Source organism: Schistocerca americana, chromosome 7, assembly GCF_021461395.2.
Source record: "Schistocerca americana isolate TAMUIC-IGC-003095 chromosome 7, iqSchAmer2.1, whole genome shotgun sequence".
NCBI classification, from domain to species: Eukaryota; Metazoa; Arthropoda; class Insecta; order Orthoptera; family Acrididae; genus Schistocerca; species Schistocerca americana.
In genome coordinates this window covers 2,443,879-2,468,756 of record NC_060125.1, presented here as the reverse complement: position 1 = coordinate 2,468,756, position 24,878 = coordinate 2,443,879, and the positions used below count along the sequence as shown (strand labels likewise).

At 38.9% G+C, this 24,878-nt stretch overlaps 1 protein-coding gene across 1 annotated transcript in view; it reads left to right on the top strand.

The window, feature by feature from the left end:
* Positions 1-23,592, top strand: part of LOC124622194 (molybdenum cofactor biosynthesis protein 1-like) — a 113,873-nt gene extending 90,281 nt beyond the window's left edge. Inside the window, exons 6-7 of the mRNA XM_047147845.1 lie at positions 1,214-1,299; positions 23,537-23,592. Coding sequence (XP_047003801.1) covers positions 1,214-1,299; positions 23,537-23,592 — 142 coding nt within the window. The remainder of the gene's footprint in view (positions 1-1,213; positions 1,300-23,536) is intronic.
* The last annotated feature ends 1,286 nt before the right edge of the window (positions 23,593-24,878 follow it).

Genomic DNA, 24,878 nt, shown 5'->3' with positions numbered 1-24,878 from the left:
CTTCATGGAGACGGTTGCGAATGGTCCTCGCCGATACCCCAGGAGCAACAGTGTCCCTAATTTGCTGGGAAGTGGCGGTGCGGTTACCTACGGCACTGCGTAGGATCCTACGGTCTTGGCGTGCATCCGTGCGTCGCTGCGGTCCAGTCCCAGGTCGACGGGCACGTGCACATTCCGCCGACCACTGGTGACAACATCGATGTACTGTGGAGACCTCACGCCCCACGTGTTGAGCAATTCGGCGGTACGTCCACCCGGCCTCCCACATGCCCACTATACGCCCTCGCTCAAAGTCCGTCAACTGCACATACGGTTCACGTCCACGCTGTCGCGGCATGCTACCAGTGTTAAAGACTGCGATGGAGCTCCGTATGCCACGGCAAACTGGCTGACACTGACGGCGGCGGTGCACAAATGCTGCGCAGCTAGCGCCATTCGACGGCCAACACCGCGGTTCCTGGTGTGTCCGCTGTGCCGTGCGTGTGATCATTGCTTGTACAGCCCTCTCGCAGTGTCCGGAGCAAGTATGGTGGGTCTGACACACCGGTGTCAATGTGTTCTTTTTTCCATTTCCCGGAGTGTATGATGGTCATAGTCATCCACATGATAAATTTCAAAGCTGTCATGTGGAAATTGCCAGTTGCATCTTGCAGCAGTGATGGTGGAAATCACCACCACCTGTAGATGCCAAAACGTTGTGTCACTTAAATATTGAGGGAGGGACTTGCATAATGTTATCTGGTGGGGAACCCAAAGTGTTTTTGCAACAGATCTATCAGGCAAGCCTGAAAAGTCACATATACTCCAAGCAGTAAGTACCTGTCGTAAAATGATCACATTAGTGAGCTTGGCAATTAATTAAGAGTTTATCAATAAATTTGGCTTCATTTTGCAAGAAATTGTGCTGTGTTCCAGTACTCCCTCTTCAACAAAACTAATGTCAGTTTCTGCTCCACCTCTTCAGCCCAAGATCCTATGTACACTCTTGAGCATTTGTGTAAGATACCTGTTTATTTATAAAAATAAAAGTAACTTCTATCATGACTTTCCCATTCTTGTCCAGTGGGTTTGTTATCCTGCTGTTGCCTACTGCAGACTACAAGATTACTGTTGAAGATTTCTGCAAAGTTTTTCTTCCTTTTTAGTGTACCAACATTTCACTGTGTGGTAATTGCCTGGTACTGTTTAACGGGTGTTTTAACAGTTGTTTCAGAGATGCAATACGAAGCAAATGCAGTGAGGATGACTTGCTTGCCATGATTGGGGCAGCAGTGAGAAGAAGGAAGAAACAACATCGAGGTAAGATACATTACAGCAAATGTAACTCTATAGATAGAAAGAAAATTTCTGTTTAACAAGTCATAGCAAACATAAGAGCAAAATAGAACGAAAAACAACAGTGATAGAACCTGTGTTTTTTGTGTAAACTTGGATTTAATTTTTATTTAGTATTCATTCTGATTAATGCCCATTGGTCAACAAGATATTTCAGCCCTAGAATTTGGTTCTGCAAGGTCCACCAGATAACCATATATGGCTGTTGTAACTCCTTTATTGGACTTCAGAAGTTTTCCAGCAACAAATCCTTTTTTTTTTCTTTCTTTCTTTCTTTTTTTTTCTTTTTTTAAAAAAAAGCTAAAATGCAGAAAACATCAAAAAGCAAACACTCACAGAAAAGCATCAGTGTCCTTGAAACAATGGAAACTCCAGTAGGAATATCAACAATATTGGAAAAGGCAGATTACTACTTACTGGTGAAGGCTGTGGCTGAAAGCTTTATGTAAGTGTCTTTTAATTCTGCCCATCTGCAGCCTAAGGTATCTTCTTTATGGTAAGTAACAGTCTGTCTTTTCCTTCATTATTCATTAGTGTTCTTTGTTTTTATTGCTGTTTAGCAAGCATCATGTGGTATATAAGGGATGCAAATAGCGTCAGATGAATCATCACTCTGGAGGATATGAAGGTGCTGCATATTGGTGTGAGACAGCGTTATCTGATGAGAGTTTGAAAGAAACCTCATTGTGGATGTCCATTTGGTCGCCTGGTTAAACCTTGCAACATCTGTATTTTTGGAGTATTTGGATCTGACAGTGGCCTGATGTTGGAAAGTAAGGGCATACTCATCATCAATGTTCCAGTTGACTACATGAGACCACTACAAGGGAGCATCACTGTGTAGTGTACTGAGTACATTGTAACCTGTTCACATCTGTGACTGCCATCTGAGAACAAGTACAGTAAACTCTCGTGCAGCTACACTTTTGGCTAGCTAGATTGACACTTGACAAGTTTCAGTTTGCGTGCACCTGGAGCCAAGCATTTGCTGGTGTTTTTTGGCAATCTACTGCTAATCAGTGCACTGGTGCGTGTCAAAAGTCCAAGTATCGTCAATTCGTGCGTGTGTTGGTTGAAGCTCTAGTGTGTTTCTTATTCATATTGCATGGTTTCATGCCACTGCCATCTATTGGAACTCCTTGGTAGTACAGTACATACAGTATTGTTCTATGCAGCGCAACGTAGCCCTGTCAAAACCGACAATTAGAGTGCGCCCCCTAACACTTTCCACTTGTTGTCGGTACATCAAAGCTGAGTGTTTAACAGTGAATGTACAACACCCTGTTGTGTTGCCACGTGGGCTTGGGTAGAACAGAGGAAATGGCATAGATGTATCGAGTGCTTTCATTTGATGGCTGCCACAGCCTGGTTTCAAAAGTCAAAAGTTTGTCTAGTGCATCTCGAGTGTTGTCAAGTTGTGCATCTGTGTGTTTCTGATTTGAGGTTTCGTGCTCCCACTATGTGCCTTAAAGTGTCCAGAGATAAAAGGGGCCAAAAACCATAAAGGACTCAGTCGAGTGTCTGTAGAAAGAACACTGAACGTGACTACAGGCACGAAACATAAAATGAATGCGATCTTGTTGGAAAAAGAGCTTCACACTTTGCAGAGAATTGATGCTGGTGAGCCACCCACAAAAGTTGCTGCAGAGTAGGAGTACAATTACTGATTGGAAGACAAATTGATCAGGAATTTAAAAATTTTGTTCCATCCAAGCATTGGGCAGCGCAGTGAAATCTTGAAAAGCAATGAGAAAAGGTGCACATCCTCAGTTAGAAGAGGCATTATTTTTGTGGCACGAATAAATAAGAGCCAAAGGTGTGTCAGTTTCAGGTCCTCTACTTTGTCAAAATGAGCTGATGAGCTGATTGAAGGAAAGAAGCAAGAATTGCTCGGAAGTAATGGCCAGCAGGATCGTTTCAAGAAGCAGCATGGCATTCATGAAATTGCCATCAGTGCCAAATCATTATCTGGGGATGAAGCTGCTACACTGATTTTAAGAAGAAACTGCACACAATCATTGACAAAGGAGGTTATACTGGCAATCAACTTTACAAATGTGATGAAACTGGGTTGAATTACAAAATGCTGCCAATGAAAACCCTTGCCTCTAAAGAAGAAGAAATGGCTTCAGGATACAAAAAAATCCAAGAAAGATTTACTGTCCTTGCTTGCAGTAATGCCACTGGCAATCATAAACTGTGTCTTACTTTAATTGGCAAATCCAAAACACCAAGAGCATTTAGACACCAACCAACCAGTTTGCCACTGAGGTACACGAGTCAGTCTTAAGGCATGTATGAACAGTGCCATCTTCAGAGAGTGGTTCCAGGCAGAGTTTGTTCCAACTGTAGTAAATTACATGGAAGGAAAAGGACTTCCTTGAAAAGTGCTACTTCTTGTGGACAATGCTCCTTCTCACCCAGGTGATCTGCAAGATGGGGATATCAAAGTTGTATTTCTCCCACAAAATGTCACATCTCTATGTCAACCAATGGACCAAGGCATTCTTGAGGCGATGGAAAAACATTACAGACGCAAGATGCTGGAATAATTAATAGGTGTGATTGATGCTGCAGATGATTTTGTGGAAGCTCTTAAAAAAATCGATGTTTTAAGTGTCATTCATTGATTGCTGAAGCTTGGAATCTAATTCCTCCAGTTCCTCTTGTTAGGTCTTGGAAAAAACTCTTAGATCGTAAGGCAACCTAAGTGGTGGGAAGGAGGAGGCAACACCGAAACTCAAGCTGACATAATTTTGGTGAATTTACTGGAGAAGCTGGTTGTAAAGACACACACTTCGAAGACATTGAAGAGTGGATAGAAAATGGCATTTTTTCATGTGACTGAGGATGAAATCGTCCAAATTGTGACCGATCATAAAGTGTCAGAAGACTATGTTTCTGATGATGAATCAGAGAAAAATATTCCTCACACATTCTGTTACGAAGTGATCCAAACTGCCCTGGAGTACATCAGCCAACAGGCGGAGACGATTTATCTTGAAATAGTTTGATTTCAACGTTGGAGATGTATTGTTGCAGCAATAGTTTCTCAAGCAAAAAAACAAAAAAAAAAGACGTTTGTGACTTCGTTACCAAAAAATAAACTCTAATGAAGCATCCTAGAACTTCTATGTCCATAACTTAAAAAGTTTTTTTTTTTTTTTAATTTTCTTGAAAGTTCCTCTAGACAGACTTTTTGTTCCTTTGAGTAATCTTTAGATTTGTTTCATAATTTTGTTCAGTAGTTTATTTTTTACTCAAAAGAGTAGGTAATAATATTAAAACTCCTGTTATTTCCTGCTGCCAAATAAGGGAGATTTTTTCTGTAAGAATGCAAAATAAACGAGCTTTGTTATACAGCACTTAAAAACTTTGAGTTTTCAATCATAGTTTGGTGCCTTTTTAATATGTCAACACAATTTTTTCAGTAAAAAAGTGCAGGGTTATTTGCAACCATATCAGTAACGTTTTACATACCCTACGCACGTTTTACGATCGTATTTCGCAATATTGATGCAATTTGGAGTGTTCACATGTGAAAACAGGGGGACTTTGATTTATCTGAAATTTTTGTTATCGGAACCGGCCACCGTCCCGATCATTTAGGATAAACAGGAGTTCACTGTAATAGACTCCTTGCAACATGCTGTGTCATACAGCTAGGAGCAGCCAGACTATGGAATTGCCGTCCTGCACATAGGCTGCCATTAACACCCAAGCAAATGACTGCATGCGAAGTGGTGCCATGATCGAGAAGTACGGACTGCTAATGAATGGTGTCACATTATGTTCACTAATGAGTCCCAGTCCTGCACTGCTCCAAATGACTATCGTGGAGAAGTTCGACAGTGACCCGGGGAGATGGGGAGAGGTCCCATTCTTCCACATTTTGGGGGGGGGGGGGGTCACAAAGCAGTCCCATGGTGTGGGGAGCCATTGGGTATGACTTCAGGTCACGGCTTGTAATGGCCGAGGGAACTCTGATGGTACAGCAGTGTGTAATAGTATTGTGGTGCTATTTTTCAACAGGCCAGTGCTTGTCCACATGTAGTGTGTGTCTCTTTAAGTTGTCTGCGTGATGTTGATATACTCCTGTGGCCAGAAAAATCCCCATATCTGTCCCCGATAGAACATTATGGGACCAACATGGACGTCAACTCCATCCCACTGCCTGTATCCATGATTGCAATGTCCAGTTACAACAGTTGTGGATCACCTTTCTCAGGAGGGTATGCAGCAGCTTTACGACATCCTCCCGCACTGTCCAGGCCAGACAGGGTGCATTGCTGTGTTGATAAGTGGGCTCAAACTGATAAGTTCTGTGTAAATTTGACTCTGTTTTCTTATCACTGAAATAACATCACATACCCTCTAAATTAGCTATGTTTCAATTTGTTTTCTCCCCACCTTCTGAGTGTCTCACTTTTTTTCAAGCAGTGTAATTTAAGACAGACATAAGTATATGAAAATGGGATGGCATAACACATTGCTATTCAACTATGCCCCTAAGAAAATTGTAAGATAATGGAGAAGAGCAGGTGCACTATTACACTGACTAGAACGTAAACTTAAAGATAGAATTATATTGTGTAACCTATACCGATGACATAATACTAATTGACAAAAACATCACTGATGTGCTAAAGCAAATTGAAATATTAAGGGAGCAATCTAGGAAAATTGGACTAATAATTTCACCTGGATAAAAAATTAATGGACGATACCAAAATGGCACTGGGTGAACTTATATAGGCAACAACATAGTATTCGGTGATAAAGAGTTTAAATAATTAGGTGAAAAAGACCACTGAACATCATAATGAAAAGAAGGCATAGAATCCAGACTTCAGAAAATACAAACTGTCTCTCAGTTAACTAAAAGTATTTTTCCTGGAACTCTAAAATCTAACATTGCACAACAGTGATCAAATTAGAATTTCTTTATGCATGAGAGAGACTCTTTGTCCAACACAAGACATGAAAACAGCAAACTGAATTAGAAGAATGTAAAATTGTAGTAAAAATCTTAGGTCCAAGAATAAAAGATGGAATACATCACACAGAACCCAGTGTGAAATCTCCAGGCAAATTCCTAAAAACTCTTGTTACAATGTGTCTCCAAAGAATCCAACTTGTGGGACATACAGAAAGAATGTATCCAAACAGGCAGCTCATTGGATTCCCACATACTTGAAAAATAAGATCCAACTGATGAAAACAAACAGGAAGAGACCTTACGAAATTGGAATCACCACATTTACAGTATTCTGATGTAGTGATGAGTCACACAGAGTGCAGTTTCACAGTAGCTTGATCGATGCTTGTACTTGTGCATGTAGTATATGCAAGTGTGTACAGCGTCTCTTCTGGTGTACTCACAATATGCTAATTTATGGCCGAGCAGTAAACCGGATCCCTACTCGGTTCCAGTGTGCTGTGCTAATTATTCTTCTTCACTATACATTTATGCTTGGAGCTGCAAGAGAGGCCATTTTCCGGATAGTGCCACAAAAACAACAAATTCTCAGATATCAGTTTAACTTAAACTCTTCAACATCATAGACAACATTTCACATTAATATGTTGCAGAACACTAGATTAGTGTTAAAATTGCCAGAGTAAACATTGTTCTCCATGTGACAGATTGTCACCCGATGTCCAAAATCGATAAATTTTATATCTCTGCACAGAGAAGCAGCTGGTTGCTCATTGTCATCTGTGGTGCTAATCAATGGGTCGAGCTCGTTGCTGGCACAGCGCCACCTCAGAGTAAGTGGCCCCTCATCCCAGCAGGTGGCGATGTTTAAACACCTGTATAGCTCCCAAGACTTACTGCGTCTGTGGATAACTCCGTCTCTGCACAGAACTTCCCACATTTCCCACACAGTGGGCCCTCGTGTCTCTTACACACAATAAATCTTCAAACTTATTTCATTGGCTAAGTTAAATTTCGAGTGTGACATGCTATTTCGTAAAAAATAGCAAACGGTAGACATGGATGTTATTGTGACACTTTCCTAAGGCAACATTTGTGTATTACACTTGTAGAAGTGCACTGCAACATAAAACAGTAGACCGTAAGTTCAAACAATGGAAACTACAGGTTGGAATATCAGCAGTGTAGGAAAAGATAGAGTGCTAATTACCATAAAGATGGCACGTTAAAATGCAGACAGGCACAGTTAAGACACTTACACATAAGCTTTTGGCCACAACCTTCATCAGAAAAAGAAATAGAAATACACACCATTCATTCACACAAGCAAGCACACCACACACACACATGACCACCAACTCAGACAGCTCAGGCCAGAATGCTAGCCTGTAAGTTTGCTACACAATAAAATAATTATTCTGAGCTACAAGAAAAATGGATTCAAAGAACTAAACTGCTTGAAGAAAAAAAAGGGAAGCTCCCTGAAGCAACGTAGTTTCACGAGTGTGCATACCAGTGGTAAATTATGAGAGTCGCAACTCTCTGAAATGGATAAAAAGGTCACCAGATTGCATTAGCTTTGTTTGTGTCTCGGATTGTTACCGTGACTGGTAGGAGCTATAAGAGATGTGAAGAGCGTAAGATGTCGAGTGATCCCTGTTAAGGACACAGATGCCCTGTACTTCTGTGAGTCAGCATTATCAGCACGTAACAAAATTTGAAGGGGCCTAATTGTGTGTCTCCATTTGCCAGGCTGATTGAATTATGCAGTATGCAGATTTGTGAGACATTCAGATGTGGTAGTGTCCCCATGTTGGACTGCTTGGGTACGTAAGGGCGGTTTGCTTGTCAGCAAGCTTCCGGTTGACCGTGTCTGACGAGCCCATGGGAGAATTGCTGCAAGTACGCCGAGCACATTGTAACCCTTTCACACCTGCACCTGTCATGTGATCAGCAGTGAGTCACATTCTACAAGACCCGCGATGACAGTTGTCAGTGAGTATGACAACGACATAGGGAGAGGGCGTTTGGGGCAGCATCGGATATGACTTCAGGTCACTCTGACAGCACAGCATCCTCATTTGCTACCTCCATGTCCAACGGAGTTACAAGAGACAGAGCAGTGAAAACATATCCAGTTGTTGACTCACAAAGCGGTTTTGAGCTGTGACGCATGTAGTCTTAAGTGAATCATTCATACAAAAAGAAAAGAAGAGGAAGCTAAAGTCAGAATGTGAAAAAATTGGAGAATGGAATAGATATTTGAAGACTTCACACTTGAAACTCCCAGTTTTCCTATTGTGAAAGTGCCTTTGTGACCATATGCATTTCACTGATGATAAACTTTTTTTTCCCCCTGGGTCTTGGCTCCATATTTTTTCATCCGGTTGAGTCAGAATACTTGCATAGTATTTGTGAGGTATTGTTTCAGTCTTGCAAGCTAATCTAAAATACAATCCCTTTAGCATCCTAGAAAACAATGACCACTCTTTCTCTCCGATTAAGTCACCTTGGCTATTTTTGTGCAACTGCTGTTTCATTTCATCCACGGGAACAGATTGGTGCATAGAATCAGTTGTGTGTCAGATTGTCCCAAATTGTTTTTCACATTAGGTTGTAGTCAGGCTTCAACAGACATGCCACTCACTTTCTGGTATGGCCACGGCATCAACTGTTTTGCACATCTTTTTAATTACTGATCTTGCAATATCACACTGTGTTCTTTCTCAGCATTTTCATATTTGATTGTAATTCTAGGAAGTAGTTCATGAGTCATCTTACAGAGACATATGCCACATATGAATTCAGCCACCCATTACTTAACTGTTGACTATGAAGGAACTCCCCCCATGAACCATGGACCTTACCGTTGGTGGGGAGGCTTGCGTGCCTCAGCGATACAGATGGCCGTACCGTAGGTGCAACCACAACGGAGGGGTTTCTGTTGAGAGGCCAGATAAACATGTGGTTCCTGAAGAGGGGCAGCAGCCTTTTCAGTAGTTGCAGGGGCAACAGTCTGGATGATTGACTGATCTGGCCATGTAACATTAACCAAAACACCTTGCTGTGCTGGTACTGCGAACGGCTGAAAGCAAGGGGAAACTACAGCCATAATTTTTCCCGAGGACATGCAGCTCTTCAACTTGACTAGAAGAAGAGATCGGTTGGTAGGACATGTTTTGAGGCATCAAGGGATCACAAATTTAGCATTGGAGGGCAGCGTGGAGGGTAAAAATCGTAGAGGGAGACCAAGAGATGAATACACTAAGCAGATTCAGAAGGATGTAGGTTGCAGTAGGTACTGGGAGATGAAGAAGCTTGCACAGGATAGAGTAGCATGGAGAGCTGCATCAAACCAGTCTCAGGACTGAAGACCACAACAACAACAACAACATGAAGGAACTGACTCCTAATAAGTAAGATGATGCCTGTAGAAAAGTACAACAAAACAGTAATCTCAAAAAAGGACAGGATAGACAGTACATTCTGTAGGACATATTAAAAGTGATTGGTAAAAGAGACTTGGTGTGTTAAATGCAGCTTTTGTTTACATGATAATTGAATTAGATAGATAAACAACCTACTTGCTAAGTGGCGGCAGAACACACACATAAAAGAAGATTATAATTAGGCGAGCTTCAGAGCCAGTAGCTCATTCTTCAGGCAGAAGGGTTGAAGTTGAAGGAAGAGGGGTGAAGGATAGGTCTAGGAAAAAGGGTAGATTTTGAGAAAGTTACCCAGAACTGCAGATCAAGGGCTGACTTTCCAGATGGGATGTGATTCCACATCTACATACATACTCCACTAGCCACCATATGGTGCATGGCAGAAGGTACCCTGTCTCACTACAATAGTCTAAATAAAATTACTTGATAGTTGACATCAATCACTTGCTGCAACAATGTTGCCACATTGGCTACCAGCTACCGTTTGGTTACAGGTGACAACAAACAAGCAGCTCACTTCACAAATTATGTTAAATGTTTAACACAGAGCAATTTTTCTAGTGGCTGGTGCAAGGTATGTCAGAAATGTTGGATACTCTGTCGACTATTGATTTAAAGTGACCAGTGACTGAACTGGGGCAGATGACCCGTTTTGTATCCCTGACTGTAAACTTGTGTCCTAACCCAGCCGAGAAAATTGTGGTCAACAGTCTGCAGCAGTACTAATATCATGATCGCTTTGTTCATGGCAATTAAAGCTAACCCTTAAGGGTAAACGCACGACAACAAAAACTCAATTTCAGGGCTGAAAGCAAATTGAAATTTCTCCATGTCATTTGTTACCTGTAACTATCCTTACACTAGCTGCACATGCTGCCATGTTAGAAACCAGTGAACAGTCCATGTGGGCACTTGGTCGTGGATTATAGATGACTGAGGCAGATTCCAAATGAAGAAATAATGACAGGAAGAAAAATAAGACCAAATAGAACAGACAAAACAATGATGAAAAATGATGCAGCAAATTATTAAAAATAGAAAAAAATATATTTAAACCAATTAATTGAATGAAAATAATAATCACACTCTTTTGGTTAGATTTAAAAATAAAAATTTTGCTACATTGATGAGATTCAAACCTACAACATGCTACATATTAGATTAATCTGCCAACCATTGTGCTATGCCACAGCACTGCATGAAGTATTTATATATGTGAATGTAGTGACCCAGTTGCAACTATGAATTGCAACCTTAAAAATTTCAGTTTCACGCAGTGTAGTGAAAAGCTTATCTAATGTAAGATGATCTCTGTGAATATGATAACTATATGTATGATACTGAATCACACCTTGTGCTGAGTTATTCAGTAGTGTTTGGTTAGTGCTATGAATGAAATGTGTGTCTTTCATTAGCATTGTTAATGTGTGTTGTTTTTGGTGTAGCTATCGCGTGTCATGAAATACATAATAAAAGTGTCGGGCTCGTAATTCGGGATACAAATACATCAAGAAAGAATGCTGAACCAGGAATTGTAAGTGACTGGCCAATTTTGGTGGAGTTTGGCAACAGCAGACAGTTCAAGCGTGACGCTGACTACTCTTATTGGCGTTTGAAGTGCCAACTATCAAGTAATTTTATTTCAACTGTAGTCAGTTCCTTTCCCGTTCCATCTGCCAATTGAGTGAGGAAAAAGTGAATGTCTATATGCCTCTCTATGAGTCCTAATTTGTTGTCTCTTATCTTTGTGGTCCTTACGCATAATGTATGTTGGTGCAAGCAGAATTGTTCTGCAGTCAGCACAGTGTTCCTCAAAATCCCTCCAGGGATTCCCATTTGAGTTCCAGAAACATCTCCATAATACTTGTATGTTGTTGTTTCAACCTACTGTTAACAAATCTAGTATCCTGCCTCTGAATTACCTCAATGTCTGCTTTAATTCGACCCCTTGCGGATACCAGACACTCAAACTGTACTCAAGAAGAGATCACACTAGCATCCTATATGTGATGTCCATCACAGCTGAGCCACACTGTAGTAAAATCCACCCAACAAACAAAAGATGATTATTCGCCTTCCCTACCATGACCCTCACACGTTTGTTCCACTTCATATCGCATTGCAATGTTACGTCCAGATATTGAAACAATGTGACTTCTTCATTCATGACACTACTAATGCTGGATTCTGGCATTATGGATTTGTTTTTCCAACTCCTCTGCAGTAACTTATATTTTTCTACATTTAGGGTTAGCTGTCATTTATCACACCAACTGGGAACTTTGTCCAGGTCATCTTTTATCCTCCTAAATCACTCAACGATGACACCTTCCATACACCACAACATCATCAGCAAACAACCATAGATTACTGTCCACTTTGTCCATCAAATCAGTTATGCACATAGAAAATATGAGTAATAGTGCTCCTATCACACATCCCTGGAACGATCCTAATGATACCCCAGTCACTGATGGACACTCACCGTCGGGATAATGTAGTGGGTTCTATTACTTCAGAAGTCTTTGAGCCACTCACATGTCTGGGAATGTATTCCATGTGCTTGTACCTTTGTTAAAAGTCTGCATTGAGTCATTATGTCAAATGCTTCTCGGAAATCAAGAAATATGGAATCTGGGTTTGTGAATTTTGTGATGGCAAAGTTAGAGGAGCAATGCATCTGCATTAAATTTTGTGTGAAACTCAAGAAAACCTTTACAGAGACACACCAAATGATGCTGGGAGCCTATAGCGATGAGTACTTAAGCCATACTCGGTGTTACATATTATTCACACGTTTTAAAAATGGCTTTACAAAAGTCAAACATGATCCTTGTTCAGGACGCTCTTAGATGTACACTGATGATGCTTGTGTCAGGAACGTCAACGAAATTGTGTGTGCCAGTCGAAGATTCACTGTCCGAGAGATTGTAGAAGAATGTAACATTTCAATTGGATCATGTTATGAAATGACACAGCATCTTGGAATGCATTGTGTTGCCGTCAAGTTCATTCCACACTCATGAGTCAAGACCAAAAAAACTTTTTGGATCTTACAAATGAGACTGAGATGTTCCTTGTGAGAATAGTATGACCCCTGCAGACTTCTTTTTATTTCCAAAGGTGAAAAGGATGAAGTTTTGCAATGGTAGATGAGATAAAAGAAAATTCGCAGACGGCACTTTATGCGACCCAGCAAGATGTGTGTCAAGACTGCTCCTGGAAGTGGAAATGATATTGGGAGCAGTGTATCAATTTTGGAGTAGAGTATTTTGAAGGAGACAATCCATAGTAACTAAAAGATAAGCATAGAAAATTTTGTGGACAAAGTTCTGGAATTTTTTGAACAGACATTGTATGACAAAAGGGCATGCTGAGTTGCCCATGAGTGATGCTTTGTACTGATTTGTGGACATAAACTTATTGGTCTCTGTGAAACTGATTAGATTCAAACCCAGAATATGTTCAAGAATTCTGCAGCAAACTGATGTTACGGGTATTGGTCTGTAATTTCGCGGGTCTGTTCGTACATACAGGAGACGCCTCTGTATTTTTTCCCCAGTTGCTTAGGTCTTTCTGCTGGGTGAGAGATTCACAATAAATACAAGCTAAGTAAGGGTCTAGTGCCATATAGCACTCTTTGTAAACCAAATTGAGATTCCATCTGCAACTGGTGACTTATTTGTTTTTAATTATTTCAGGTGTCAGGGATGCTTACGAGGGTGGTTTGAAAAGTTCTTGAAACAGAATAGAAAAAAAGTACTTATGTCACTGAAACTTTTTTGTTTTTCAATGTACCCTGCTTGTAGATTAATTCACTTGGTCCAACAGTGTTCCAATACCTTGATCCCATCTCGACAATGATTTTCCTCCAGGCCTACAAAATAGTTGTCAACTCAGGCTATCAATTCTTAATTTAAGTGAATCTTCATCCACAAAGAAAAATTTTCAGTTTAGGGAAGAGGCACGTGTGGCAACAATTCATACCTTAGTTTGTGTAATTTTACCATGGCGATGGCACATGCGTGCGAGCGTGCATTGGCTTGATGCTAGATGACTTTCTTCCTTATTAAACCTGGCCTTTTTCTCATATCTTTTGTTGCAATTTGTCCAGAAGGTTAGCATAGTATTCTCCAGTAATTGTTTGCCCAGTGGGGAGATAAAGTACAAACAGAATCCCCTTCTCATCCCAGAACACTGATGCCATGATCTTCCCCGCTGAAGGAATTTGGTGGCGCATCCCAGAACACTGACGCCATGTCCTTCCCCGCTGAAGGAGTTTGGCGGCGGAGATTCAGCATGTTTCCAATGCTTTGATTGTTGCTTTGTCTCTGGGGTATAGTAGTAAACCAAAGTTTCCTCGTGGTCACAAACCAGCACAAAAGTTCTTGTTTGTTTCTCCTAAAACAGGCCAAACATTGTTGTGATATGTCCATTCTCATGTGTTTTTGACCCAGCATCAAGAGTCGCGGCACCCATCTTGTGAATACCTTTCAGATGACATCTGGCAAGCGTGAGCAATTTCATGCACTCTAAATTGGTTATCCTCCTTGATCATTATGCGCACTTTTGCGATGATTTCTAGAGTAGTGACACATCTTGGCTGACCTATTCATGGATGATCATCATCTAAGCTCTCCTGACCAAATTTAAATTCATTTATCCACTTGGCAACAGTTGAAGACAAAGGAGCAGAGCCCCTGGTGTATTCTGGAAATCGGCATGAATGTCCTTCGCTTTTATACCTATCTTTATGAAGTACTTCATCACTGCTTGAATCTCTACCCGTCCCCCCCCCCGTCTTTGCAGATCACTACACAGGAACAACAACAGAGCCGTGTCACTGCCACAGCTCTCTTCCAAGAGCACTGACATGGCACATGTTTACAAGTGATTGTTGTTAGGTGTCTTTGTGCTATTGTCAAATGACAGTATGTTTATATGATTCTCTTGCATGAATTATTTCTTAAATGTAAAATTTAAAACATTTATCTCCTACTGCCACACCAGACTGGTCAAGTGACATGATGGAAACCTTTGACTCACTTAGTGATTTTACATAGGACAATAATTTCCCCTGCTTCTCAGCCAGATCTTTTGCTGAGGTATGACAGTGGTAGTAACCTTTCCTTGTTGCCATTTGGCATTCTCTTTTGAACCAAGAGTGCAGTAGCTTTTCCTTCCTCAGTATTTTCCGAATTTCATTGTTAAACCACAGTGGCTCTTTTGCATCCTTAATTCGTTTACTAGGTACAGACTTGTTGAGAGTGCAATTCACGATCTGTTTAAGCTTTGACCATAATCTCTCTACGTCCATCTTAATGGAACTAAGTGATGTCAGTTCTGTCTAAGTGAGATGCTAACATCTGCTTATCTGCTCTTTCTGGCATGAACGTTTTCCTAGCCTTTTTGACTGATTTATTAATTTTTGTAACCTTAGTTATTATGATGTTATCATGATTATTAATCCCCATTTCTATGCTGAAGTCATTGATGATATCTGGCCTGTTTGTAACTACAAGGTCTAAGATATTTCCATTGCATGTGGCATGCCAAACTAGGTGCTCAAGACAATTTTTGAAAACCACATTCAAAAGTGCTTCACAAGATTGACTGCACCCCCTGCAATGAAGCCATAGGCTACCATCTATACTCAGTAGGCTAAATTAACCTCCAACTAGTATTGCATGATCTAGGTATTGACGTGCTACTGTCTGTAGACTTTCTGTGAATGGCTCCAAAACTGTCATAGCAGAACCGGGTGGCTGATTAAAACATTCATTAATTAACTTGATTTCACGTAGACTTGTTATATGCAACCAGATAACTTCACTGTCACAATCAGCTTTGACCTCAATAGAGACAATGGACACTCCCTCTCCTACAGTGTCTAACCTGCCTTTCCGATATATATTCCATTAATCACTAAATATGTCAGAGCTTTCAACTCTGGGTTTCAGCCAGCTCTCAGTCTCTGAGAATAATTTGAGTGCGAGACTTTCCTGGATGGCAGTAAATTCGAAAACTGTGTTACAAGTACTTGGACAACTGATAAAATTTTGACAATCTACACTGGAGTGAATTCAAAAGATAAACCTCAACCAACATTGAATGTATCTTGGTGATAAAGAGCCCAAATAAATAAATAGATGATTTTATTCCATTTCATCTGATTGAATGAAACACACACAGCATAACTACTCAGAAAACAACTATAGTGCTGATTACATTTACTATCATACATGTAGCACTCTGAGAACATTTCACCTTGTCATAGTAGTCCTGTGTTTTGGAACTAGGCAGTGCTTCATTTCACAAAGCGAAAGGAATGGCTTGTGTGTGTGTAAAAAAAAAAAAAAAAAAAAAAAAAAAAAAAAGAGGAAATAGTGGTTGCTGGTGTTTTTAACACTACCATTCAATTTAGTTCCTATTGTGAACTTTGCAGCTAGGATATGTAAATACTCTGAGACTGCTATTGATAATATCTTTATGAACAAATCTAGGGGAAAAAAGTCATATCACAAAACCAATAGTAAATGGACTATCTGATCACAACGTGCAGCATCCTGTGTTAAATGTTGAAACTTGTCAGGATAAAAAAAATATTAAATCTGAGTACAGGAGGATAATAAATAAGCCAGAAATTGAGGAATTCAGGAAATTGCTCAAAGACATGAACTGGAGAGATGTTTACCTGACTCAAATGGAAAATACAAAGCATTTATTAATAAAGTTACCTCCTCTTTTGAAAATTGTTTTCCCCTAAACGTAACTCAAATCACACAGAAGTCAAAAGATAAACCATGGATTACACAAGGAATAAAGATATCATGTGGGGAAAAAAGAGACTGTATCTACTATCTAGGAACATTTCTGATATTAGCATTGTAATGCATTACAAAGAATACTGCAAAATATTGAATCAAGTAATCCAGAAATTGAAGTAGCTTTATTAAGAGAAAAAGATAATTGTATCAACAAAATAAGAACTGTATGGGATATAGTGAAGACAGATAGAAGTGGGGCCAAAAAGGAAGTGGAACAGATAGCTCTAAAAGTAGATGAGGCTTTGGTAACAAGTGCATGTAGTGTTGTAAATCTCTTAAGCAAGACTTAATTTTTGTTACTGACGGCTCGGGGTTATCAGGTTCGGTGAATGGTGCAATGGAGTATCTGGGACCAGTCTTTGAAGAACATTGTGTAGAACCTATTCAAGGAACTTTGAATTCCGACCATTGCTTCTCAGTATACTTACTCCTTAATGAAATTTGTTGCAAGTTACATATCTATATTTCCAACAAATAGCTCAATACATATTATCAATACTAGGAATAAGAACAATCTACATAAAGACCTAAAATCACTTATGTTGGTCCAAAAGGGGGTCCAATATTCAGGAACACACATTTTCAATAAATTACCAGCACCCATTAAAAACTTGGTTTCAGATAAAGCACAGTTTAAACAGAGTTTGAATGACTTTTTGATAGGCAATGCCTTCTACTCTATAGATGAATATCCTAACAGAGACTGAAAGGCCAGCTTAAGTAAAAATATGTTAGATTTAAGATTTGACAGCACTTGGTTGCAACAGTCAATATTAAGTATTTTGTGTATGATAAATTTATTAATAGTGCATAACAATGTTTCATTCTGACAGTGTATTAATTCTGTAAATATTAGCTTTTCCAGTTTACTGTATTGTATTCACCTATTTTGACAATCTCGTGACAAATGATCAGGGAAGAATTCATTATATTAAAATGTTTTGTGTTATACATTCTGACATGTTCCACACCCTCGAGAATCATCTCATTTTTTCGGTGTATGTAATGAAAACTGAATCAAATCAAATCCAATCACCATCTCTCGTCATGTAATAACTTCACTTCTTCTTCTTCCCTTGTCGTCTCCTGTTTTTCCAGTACTCGTCCATCTCCTCCTCATGTTTTTCCCCCTTTATTCTATTCGTGTTGTTCTCAATCCCCTATTTCTTCTGCATTGAAAGCCTTTTATTTTTATTTACTTATTTTTTTTATTGAGGTGAGTCTCTACGGACTGCGTGGTAACAACCGACTTCACTCTAGTGTCCAGGTCTTGTTCTTGCTCCAGCTTTGACTTCCTGCCAGTATCTTCTGAGCCCCTGCAAGAAGTGCCTTTTTATGCTCTTCAGATAATGGTCCTCACTGTCTTTCGGATGTTGATGCCATGTTAAAACCTTGGTAGTTGGTCACCAATCTTCTAAATTTGTTCCTTTCAGGAATTTCTCTCTGAGATACCAATCTGCTTAAGATCTTTTTCACATTCTTTGAACCATCTCGGCCTCGTTTTCTTAGATAGGATGAAACTCCGTATTCTTTTTGTTAGTCAATCACCGTCCATTTTCATGAGATGACCATAAAATAACAATCATTTCTTTGTAATGGATGCTGTGATAGGTTCTGTCTCACTGCACGTGTCCTCATTTGCTCTCATTCGTCATTGTCCATCGACCCATCTATTACCTTAGGATTTTCCTTAATATCCTACACTCACGCTTTTCCAGCCACTCAGCTTGACCTTGTCTATTCGTGGTCAAAGTTTTGGATGCTTATAAGCCCTCAGGTTGTACAACTGTATTATAATGTTGGAACTTGGCCCATATACTCATAGACTTTTTGTTATAAGTATTCTTTGTCAGTTGGTATGCTTGGTCTAACTTCCTCATCCCGACAATTGCTTCTTCTTTTAATCCATTCTCCTGGTGGATGACTTCACCGAGATACCTGAAATTCTTAACTCATCCGATTTTTTCCCAGGTTGGTTATCTTCCATTCAGGTCCGTCACAGATGTTCGTCATATATTTTGTCTTTTGAATAGAGATCTGGAGTCTAACTTTTTTCATCAATTTCTGACAGCCTATTTATCTTGTTGATTGCTGACTCTATGTTGTTAGCAAAAATGGCCAGGTCAGCCGCAAAATCTAAGCAGTCAATGCACACCCCTTTGTTCTTAGGACCAAGTCTGAACCACTCTTCATTTGTTTCTTCTTGGGCTAATAACTTTCTCCACTCTCGAATGACCTTTTCCAAGACACAATTGAAAAGGAGAGGGATAGTCCATCTCCTCGTCTTATGTCCGTTCTGATTGTAAAGGGTTCAGATACCTCACCCATAAGTTTAATTTTCGACACTGTGTTAGCAAGAGTTTGTTTGATCAGCTTTCTTGATGTATTATCCACCCCAAACTTTTCCAAAATATTCATTAATGCATGTCAGTCGATGGAGTCATATACTTTCTGAAAATCAACAAACATGACCACATAGTTATTTCTTCCAATTTTTTTTTGTACCTCATGATGTTCTTCAGGTTAAAGATCTGTTCTGCGCAAGAATCACCCTTTTGGAAACCAGCTTGATAGTCCCCAATCAGTTGGTTACAATGATCTTCTATTCTATTCTGTATCACTTTCGAGAGAATCTTATATGGAACAGATACTAAGGAGGTACCCCTATAGTTATTGACATTCTATTTATCACCTTTTTTGTGTAGACGATGGATTAAAGCTGACTGCCATTCAGTTGGTATCATCCTAGCTCTCCAGATCTCCTCAAAAAGTTGGACTAGTATATCTAGAGTTTCATTATTTGCCAGCTTTAGTAGTTCCACGACTATTGAATCCTCTCCAGCTGCCTTATTATTCTTAAAGTTGTTGATGATCTCTTTGGTCTCCTCTTTACTAGATGGAGATGAGGGGTAGTTTGTGGATTGGGGCACATACAGGGAATCTTTCTTTCGGTTCATCACAATTAAGTAGGTTTTCAAAGTAACGAGACATTATCTTGCAGTTTTTTTGTTGGTCAGGCCGAGTGTGGTGTGTGTACTGTAAGACCTTCAGTGCACACACCATCAGATTATTTGACTTGTTGCTCTAACAAAGTAAGCGAGTGTCAGCAATATGTCTCGTGGTCTTATCATGGCGTATTTATCTTCTGCCATTAGGTCAGACGATAGAAATGCCACTTGCACGCTGAGAGTAGCAGATTGACGGTGACCAACTTTAAACAGAACTTGATTAATTTTCACATACATTTATTAAAATAATAACAAATATAAAAATTACTTAACTTGGTTCTGGATGCTATTTACAATTGACAATCTGAAGTTCCTTTGGTATTGATACATTAATCTTATTCTCACATATATCTCGGGTACTTGACGAAAGTGTCTATACATTTATCTTCATGGCAATGTACAGGAATATGGTAATCTTATTAGGCGCAGACTGAATCTTGACTATGGACTGGTACAGACAATCGTAGAACTCGTACAGACTGGTACAGACTATGCAGACTGGTACAGACTAATGCAGACTGGTGCAGACAAATGCAGACTGACTGGTCAAAGGTCTTTACACTCGTTATAATACCTCGCACGTTCATGTATCACTGCGCGAGTGTGATGCGCGAGGAGAAAGTGTTCTATCTTAGCAGCAATCTCATTGGCTGTGTTACATATTAATACGCGGATCGGCGGAAGCAGAATTTGGTCCGTCTCTGTGGCAGCGCCATCTCGTAGTGCGGAGATGGACGAGTGCTGCGCCTGCGCTGTTGTGCTTAGCGGGGCTCACTCTAGTGGGAAATTTGTGTACGCGCTGAATATGTGGAACTATGTACACAACACTGAGCTTTCCATTTTCGTCTCTAAAACAAAAACTAGGGGCTTGCTATCCTTTCAAATTCGATTTGAACGTCTGATAGAAGTCTCTGACATTGTTTATCTGGAAACGCTGATCGATCTGTTATAACTGCTGTTTCTCATGCAACTGCTTAGCCCTTCGTAGAGTTCTGGCTGCATATTTTCGAACTTCATGGAATACATCAAAATCATCAGGTCTCCTGGTAGAGTTCCACTTTTTCCATGCACTTGCTGTTTGGCCCACCACCTCACCACAAACCTCATTCCACCATGTATGATTCCTCTTTTTAGCTGTCAGGATTTTAGTATTAGCTGCTTGTTGGATCATGGAGTCAATGTCTGCCCATTTATGGGATTCAACTGTCAGTTACTGGTGGCATTGTTCCAATATGTTTTGATTGATTTTGAGCTTCGCAATATCATATTTATGAATTTTATTTCCGGTTTTCATGGTCTTATTGAGAGGGATGAAATTAATTTTGATCTTGGAGAGGTGATGATCCTTTTAAATTCAGTATTTTATCTGTAAAAAGGTTTCTTTCTATTATTTCTGATTGTTTGATGTTGTTTCTTTCTTATTTCTGTAATCCATGCTATCATTGATTCCTTCTTCCAGAACTACTCATTCAGTAGAGGTCTCTAAAAAAGATTAATCTTCTTTTAGCCATTACTTCTGATATTTTCTCAAAATTTTTGTAGATCTCCTCATTACTTCTCATTTTCCAGCCATCTGTAGCTTGTATTGCAACCATTATTTTCTAATAATGCTCCTTTGAGGAACCTCTGTTCTGTCCAGCTTATAGTTCGTCATTAGGCATCCTCAACCATATAAACATCCTGGTCATACCACTGTGGGATAGTGTCTTAGTTTTGTTTTTTTAGTTGTACATTTCTTGTTGTAAATATCCTTTGTCAAACAATTTGCTCTCTCCAGTTTTCTGACTCTTGCATCTACTGTTAATTCTTCTAGTCCATTTTGTTGTACAGTTTGTCCAATATATTTAAATTTACTTCCTAATGCTATTTTACATTTTTGTTTTTCTAAGAGTGTTGATGCATTGTTTGAAATTGTCATCAATGTTGTTTTTTCGGCTGAAATTTTGGGACCAGCTCCCTTTGCTATTTCTTCCAAAAGATTTCTTTCAATAACTGTCTGCCAGATTTTTTGAAAGTATATCAGAATCATCTGCAGAAGCCAGGCAGTTTACCTTAATTCCATTTGTTTTTCATCCTAAAATTATTGGTTCAATTTTGTGATTTTTTTTTCTCCAAATTCCAGATACTTTCTATTTTTTCTAGAATGCAGTGTACAGTAAAGGTGATAAACTGTCCCCTTGTCTAACATCAGTTTTTATTTCAAATGGTTGAGATACTTCTCCCATAAATTTAGCTTCTGCCATCCTATTTGCTAGTGTTTTGAGGATTATGTTTGCTTTAACACAAAATTCTTTGATGATTTTACCTATAATTTCTCTGCCTACCAAATCAAATGTTTTCTTGAAACCAATACATGATACTATTATAGGTTTGGTGATTAACAGTATGTGGAGAATTATCAATTTTCTAATAAACATCTGCTCTGTGCAGGGTCTTCCCTTTCTAGAGCTCCTTGAGATTCTCCCAGTTATTTGTCTAAAGTTTCTACAACTCTGTCCAGAGAATTTTTGATAATATTTTGTATACCACTGGCAGAAGTGAGGCATCTCTGCAATTGTTGACATTTTGTGTGTCCCCTTTTTTTCATAGCTGTGGATTAATGCTTTCCATAATCTCTTCAGCTTTCCAAATGTTCTCAAACAGCAGTCGTAGATCATTTGTGTCTTCTGACTATTTCAATAATTTTTCTGTAGTGGAGTCTTCATTTGTTGCTTTGAAGTGTTGGAATGATTTGATGGCTTCATGAATTTATTGTTCTGTTAGTGGAAAATCTTCCTCCAGATGTTGTGGGACTGCTATTATATATTGCTACAATGTGCTGTTATTATTATTGTTGTTGTTGTTGTGGTTGTTTGGTTGCCTGTTCTTCAGCACTATCTTTCTGTTTCGTTTATCTATTTGCCGCCATTTTAGCCCATTTACCGGTATTTTCAGCTTGTTGTTCACTTATTTGACCTTTTGGTGGCTCCTCTTGAAGAGATCTTATTTCTCAGCATTTAAAATTACATCATCTGCTGCTCTTTCGCAACTCAATTTCATCATGTCCAGTCTAGTTTTTTCATTCATTTAACCATCCATCTTCCTTGACTCAAGATCCTGAATTTTCATCCGTAATTCTTGAACAGTCTCATTTCTCTTTTTACATTTTCCAGATGAAGAAACTTTTGGTCCTCAAAGCTAAGATTAGTATCAGTTTTTTTATTTGTTTCTGCCTATGGCTGCTATATCTCTTTAGTTAGAATATTTTCTCTCTCTGTATTTGATTATAGTCTAAGTCTGAATATTTTTATAAGTACATTTATTGCTGTAGCAATGAGTAAAATAAATTGTATTGCACTGCCTGTAGCATGTAGCACCATTTTGACTGTTAGTCCTCTTGCTGTACAAAAAGTAGCTTTGATGATTACTTAATGCAAGTATTTTGTAAGAGCTGTGGAATGGTTAGTATCTGTTTATATTTTTCTGATTAATTCAAGCTCATCAATGCACATCCTGTGTTAAGGAAATATTTGAACTGAATTTACTGTGTGTTAAATATAAGCAGTGGATCCATTGGGGTAGTCTTTTTGGTAGAAATATGTCAAGGTGAACAAAACAGGAGATGAAACTTCCTGGCAGATTAAAACTGTTTGCCCGACCGAGACTCGAACTCGGGACCTTTGCCTTTCGCAGGCAAGTGCTCTACCAAAGCACGACTCACGTCCGGTACTCACAGCTTTACTTCTGCCAGTACCTCGTTTCCGCTGCAGAGTGAAAATCTCATTCTGAAAACAGGAGATGGTGAAGGAAGAGAGGGAAAAGATCAACATTTGCTTCTCATCAGCAATATAACTGGGTTGCAACATTCAGTGAAAATTATCTGTGACAGGAAGTTGTGAGAAATACATTTTTTGAAGAAACTTTATGTTTGTATAAGCATTTATTAAATTTAAAAAGTTGGATTTCATCTGTTAATACAAAAGATAATGTTTTGCATTGCAGGCATGCTAAACCTGTCAAAGATGAAGAATCGGCCAATGATTCTTATTGGAGGATAACAGTATGTATAACTTAAACTTGAGATTCTTGAAAATAAAGCTAGTCAGTATTTCTTAACAGTACTGATTTAAATACATCTAAAGATCGCTGTTACCTAAATGAAAGTTGACGAGCAAAGTCTTAGTGGTCTTTTGTATAAAATTGTCATAGGTGTTATTTACAAGAAGAGTAAATAGTTTCAATAGGAATGTGGTGAGACATTTAACAAATGTCATGACCACACATTAATAGGACCTTATAACACTACCATTATGATATTAGCATGCTTTTACGTAAATAACAGAAACCCTGTCTCTATGTTGCCACGTATAACCCTCTTACTAAAATTTAATTTAGTTTCCAAATAAAATACACTATGGAAGGATAGTCCTGTTTATAGGAAAAGATAATCAATAGAGTTATCCTTCTTACAGGATTTACCATGTGTTGCATCTAATGGATAAGAAAATTTGACTATTCACTTCTTTTCCTAAGATCTTACCCAGTGGCTAGATAGAAACACAGTATGAATAATAATATACTGAAGCTAGGACAACTCATTTCCAAGTTCATTTAGTGGTATGAAACATGTACTTAATGGTCACCAACCTATCCTGGCAATGAAATAGTGAAGTATTGGAGAAGCAGAAATGTGAATTTTGCCTACTTTCTTGCTACTGTTTAGTTTGGCTCTTCAAATAAATTACCCCACTTAAACAATTTTGGGCTACATCTTTATGCATTATGTTTTTAAAAAAGAAAAAGCCCAGTAGATAACTTCGAGGAAGGTAAAAAAAATTAGCCGGGGTGGGGGGGACAACCTTTAGAAAAGCACTTTCCATAATCAAGAAACTTAAATACTTAGACACTAAAGCACACACTTTTTAACTGAACATTTCACTTAAAGAAAACCTCTTTCATGGTGGAATTAACTTTCAAAAGCTATTATTCTTTGAACTAATTCTGTATAGCCATCTAACAGGTTTTAGTAACTTGGCTTCACTGTGATTGAATTTTATGTAACCAAACTACAACACTTTGCAATAGTTAAGAAAACATTTTTATTATTTACACTAAAGCTATTTAAATGGTGCCTCTTTATATTAACATGGAACTTCATAAGTCTGTAAAACAGGACACTCGGATTAATCAAACACCAGGAAGGAACCCTATACAGATGTATGATTAGGATGAAATAACAGGGTGAACCAGTTTCCGTAAAGTTCAAGAATGATTATTAAAACACAGTTTAAATTAATGGTTCATGCCCTACAAAGGTAAAAATAGAAAAAAATCTTATCTGTGG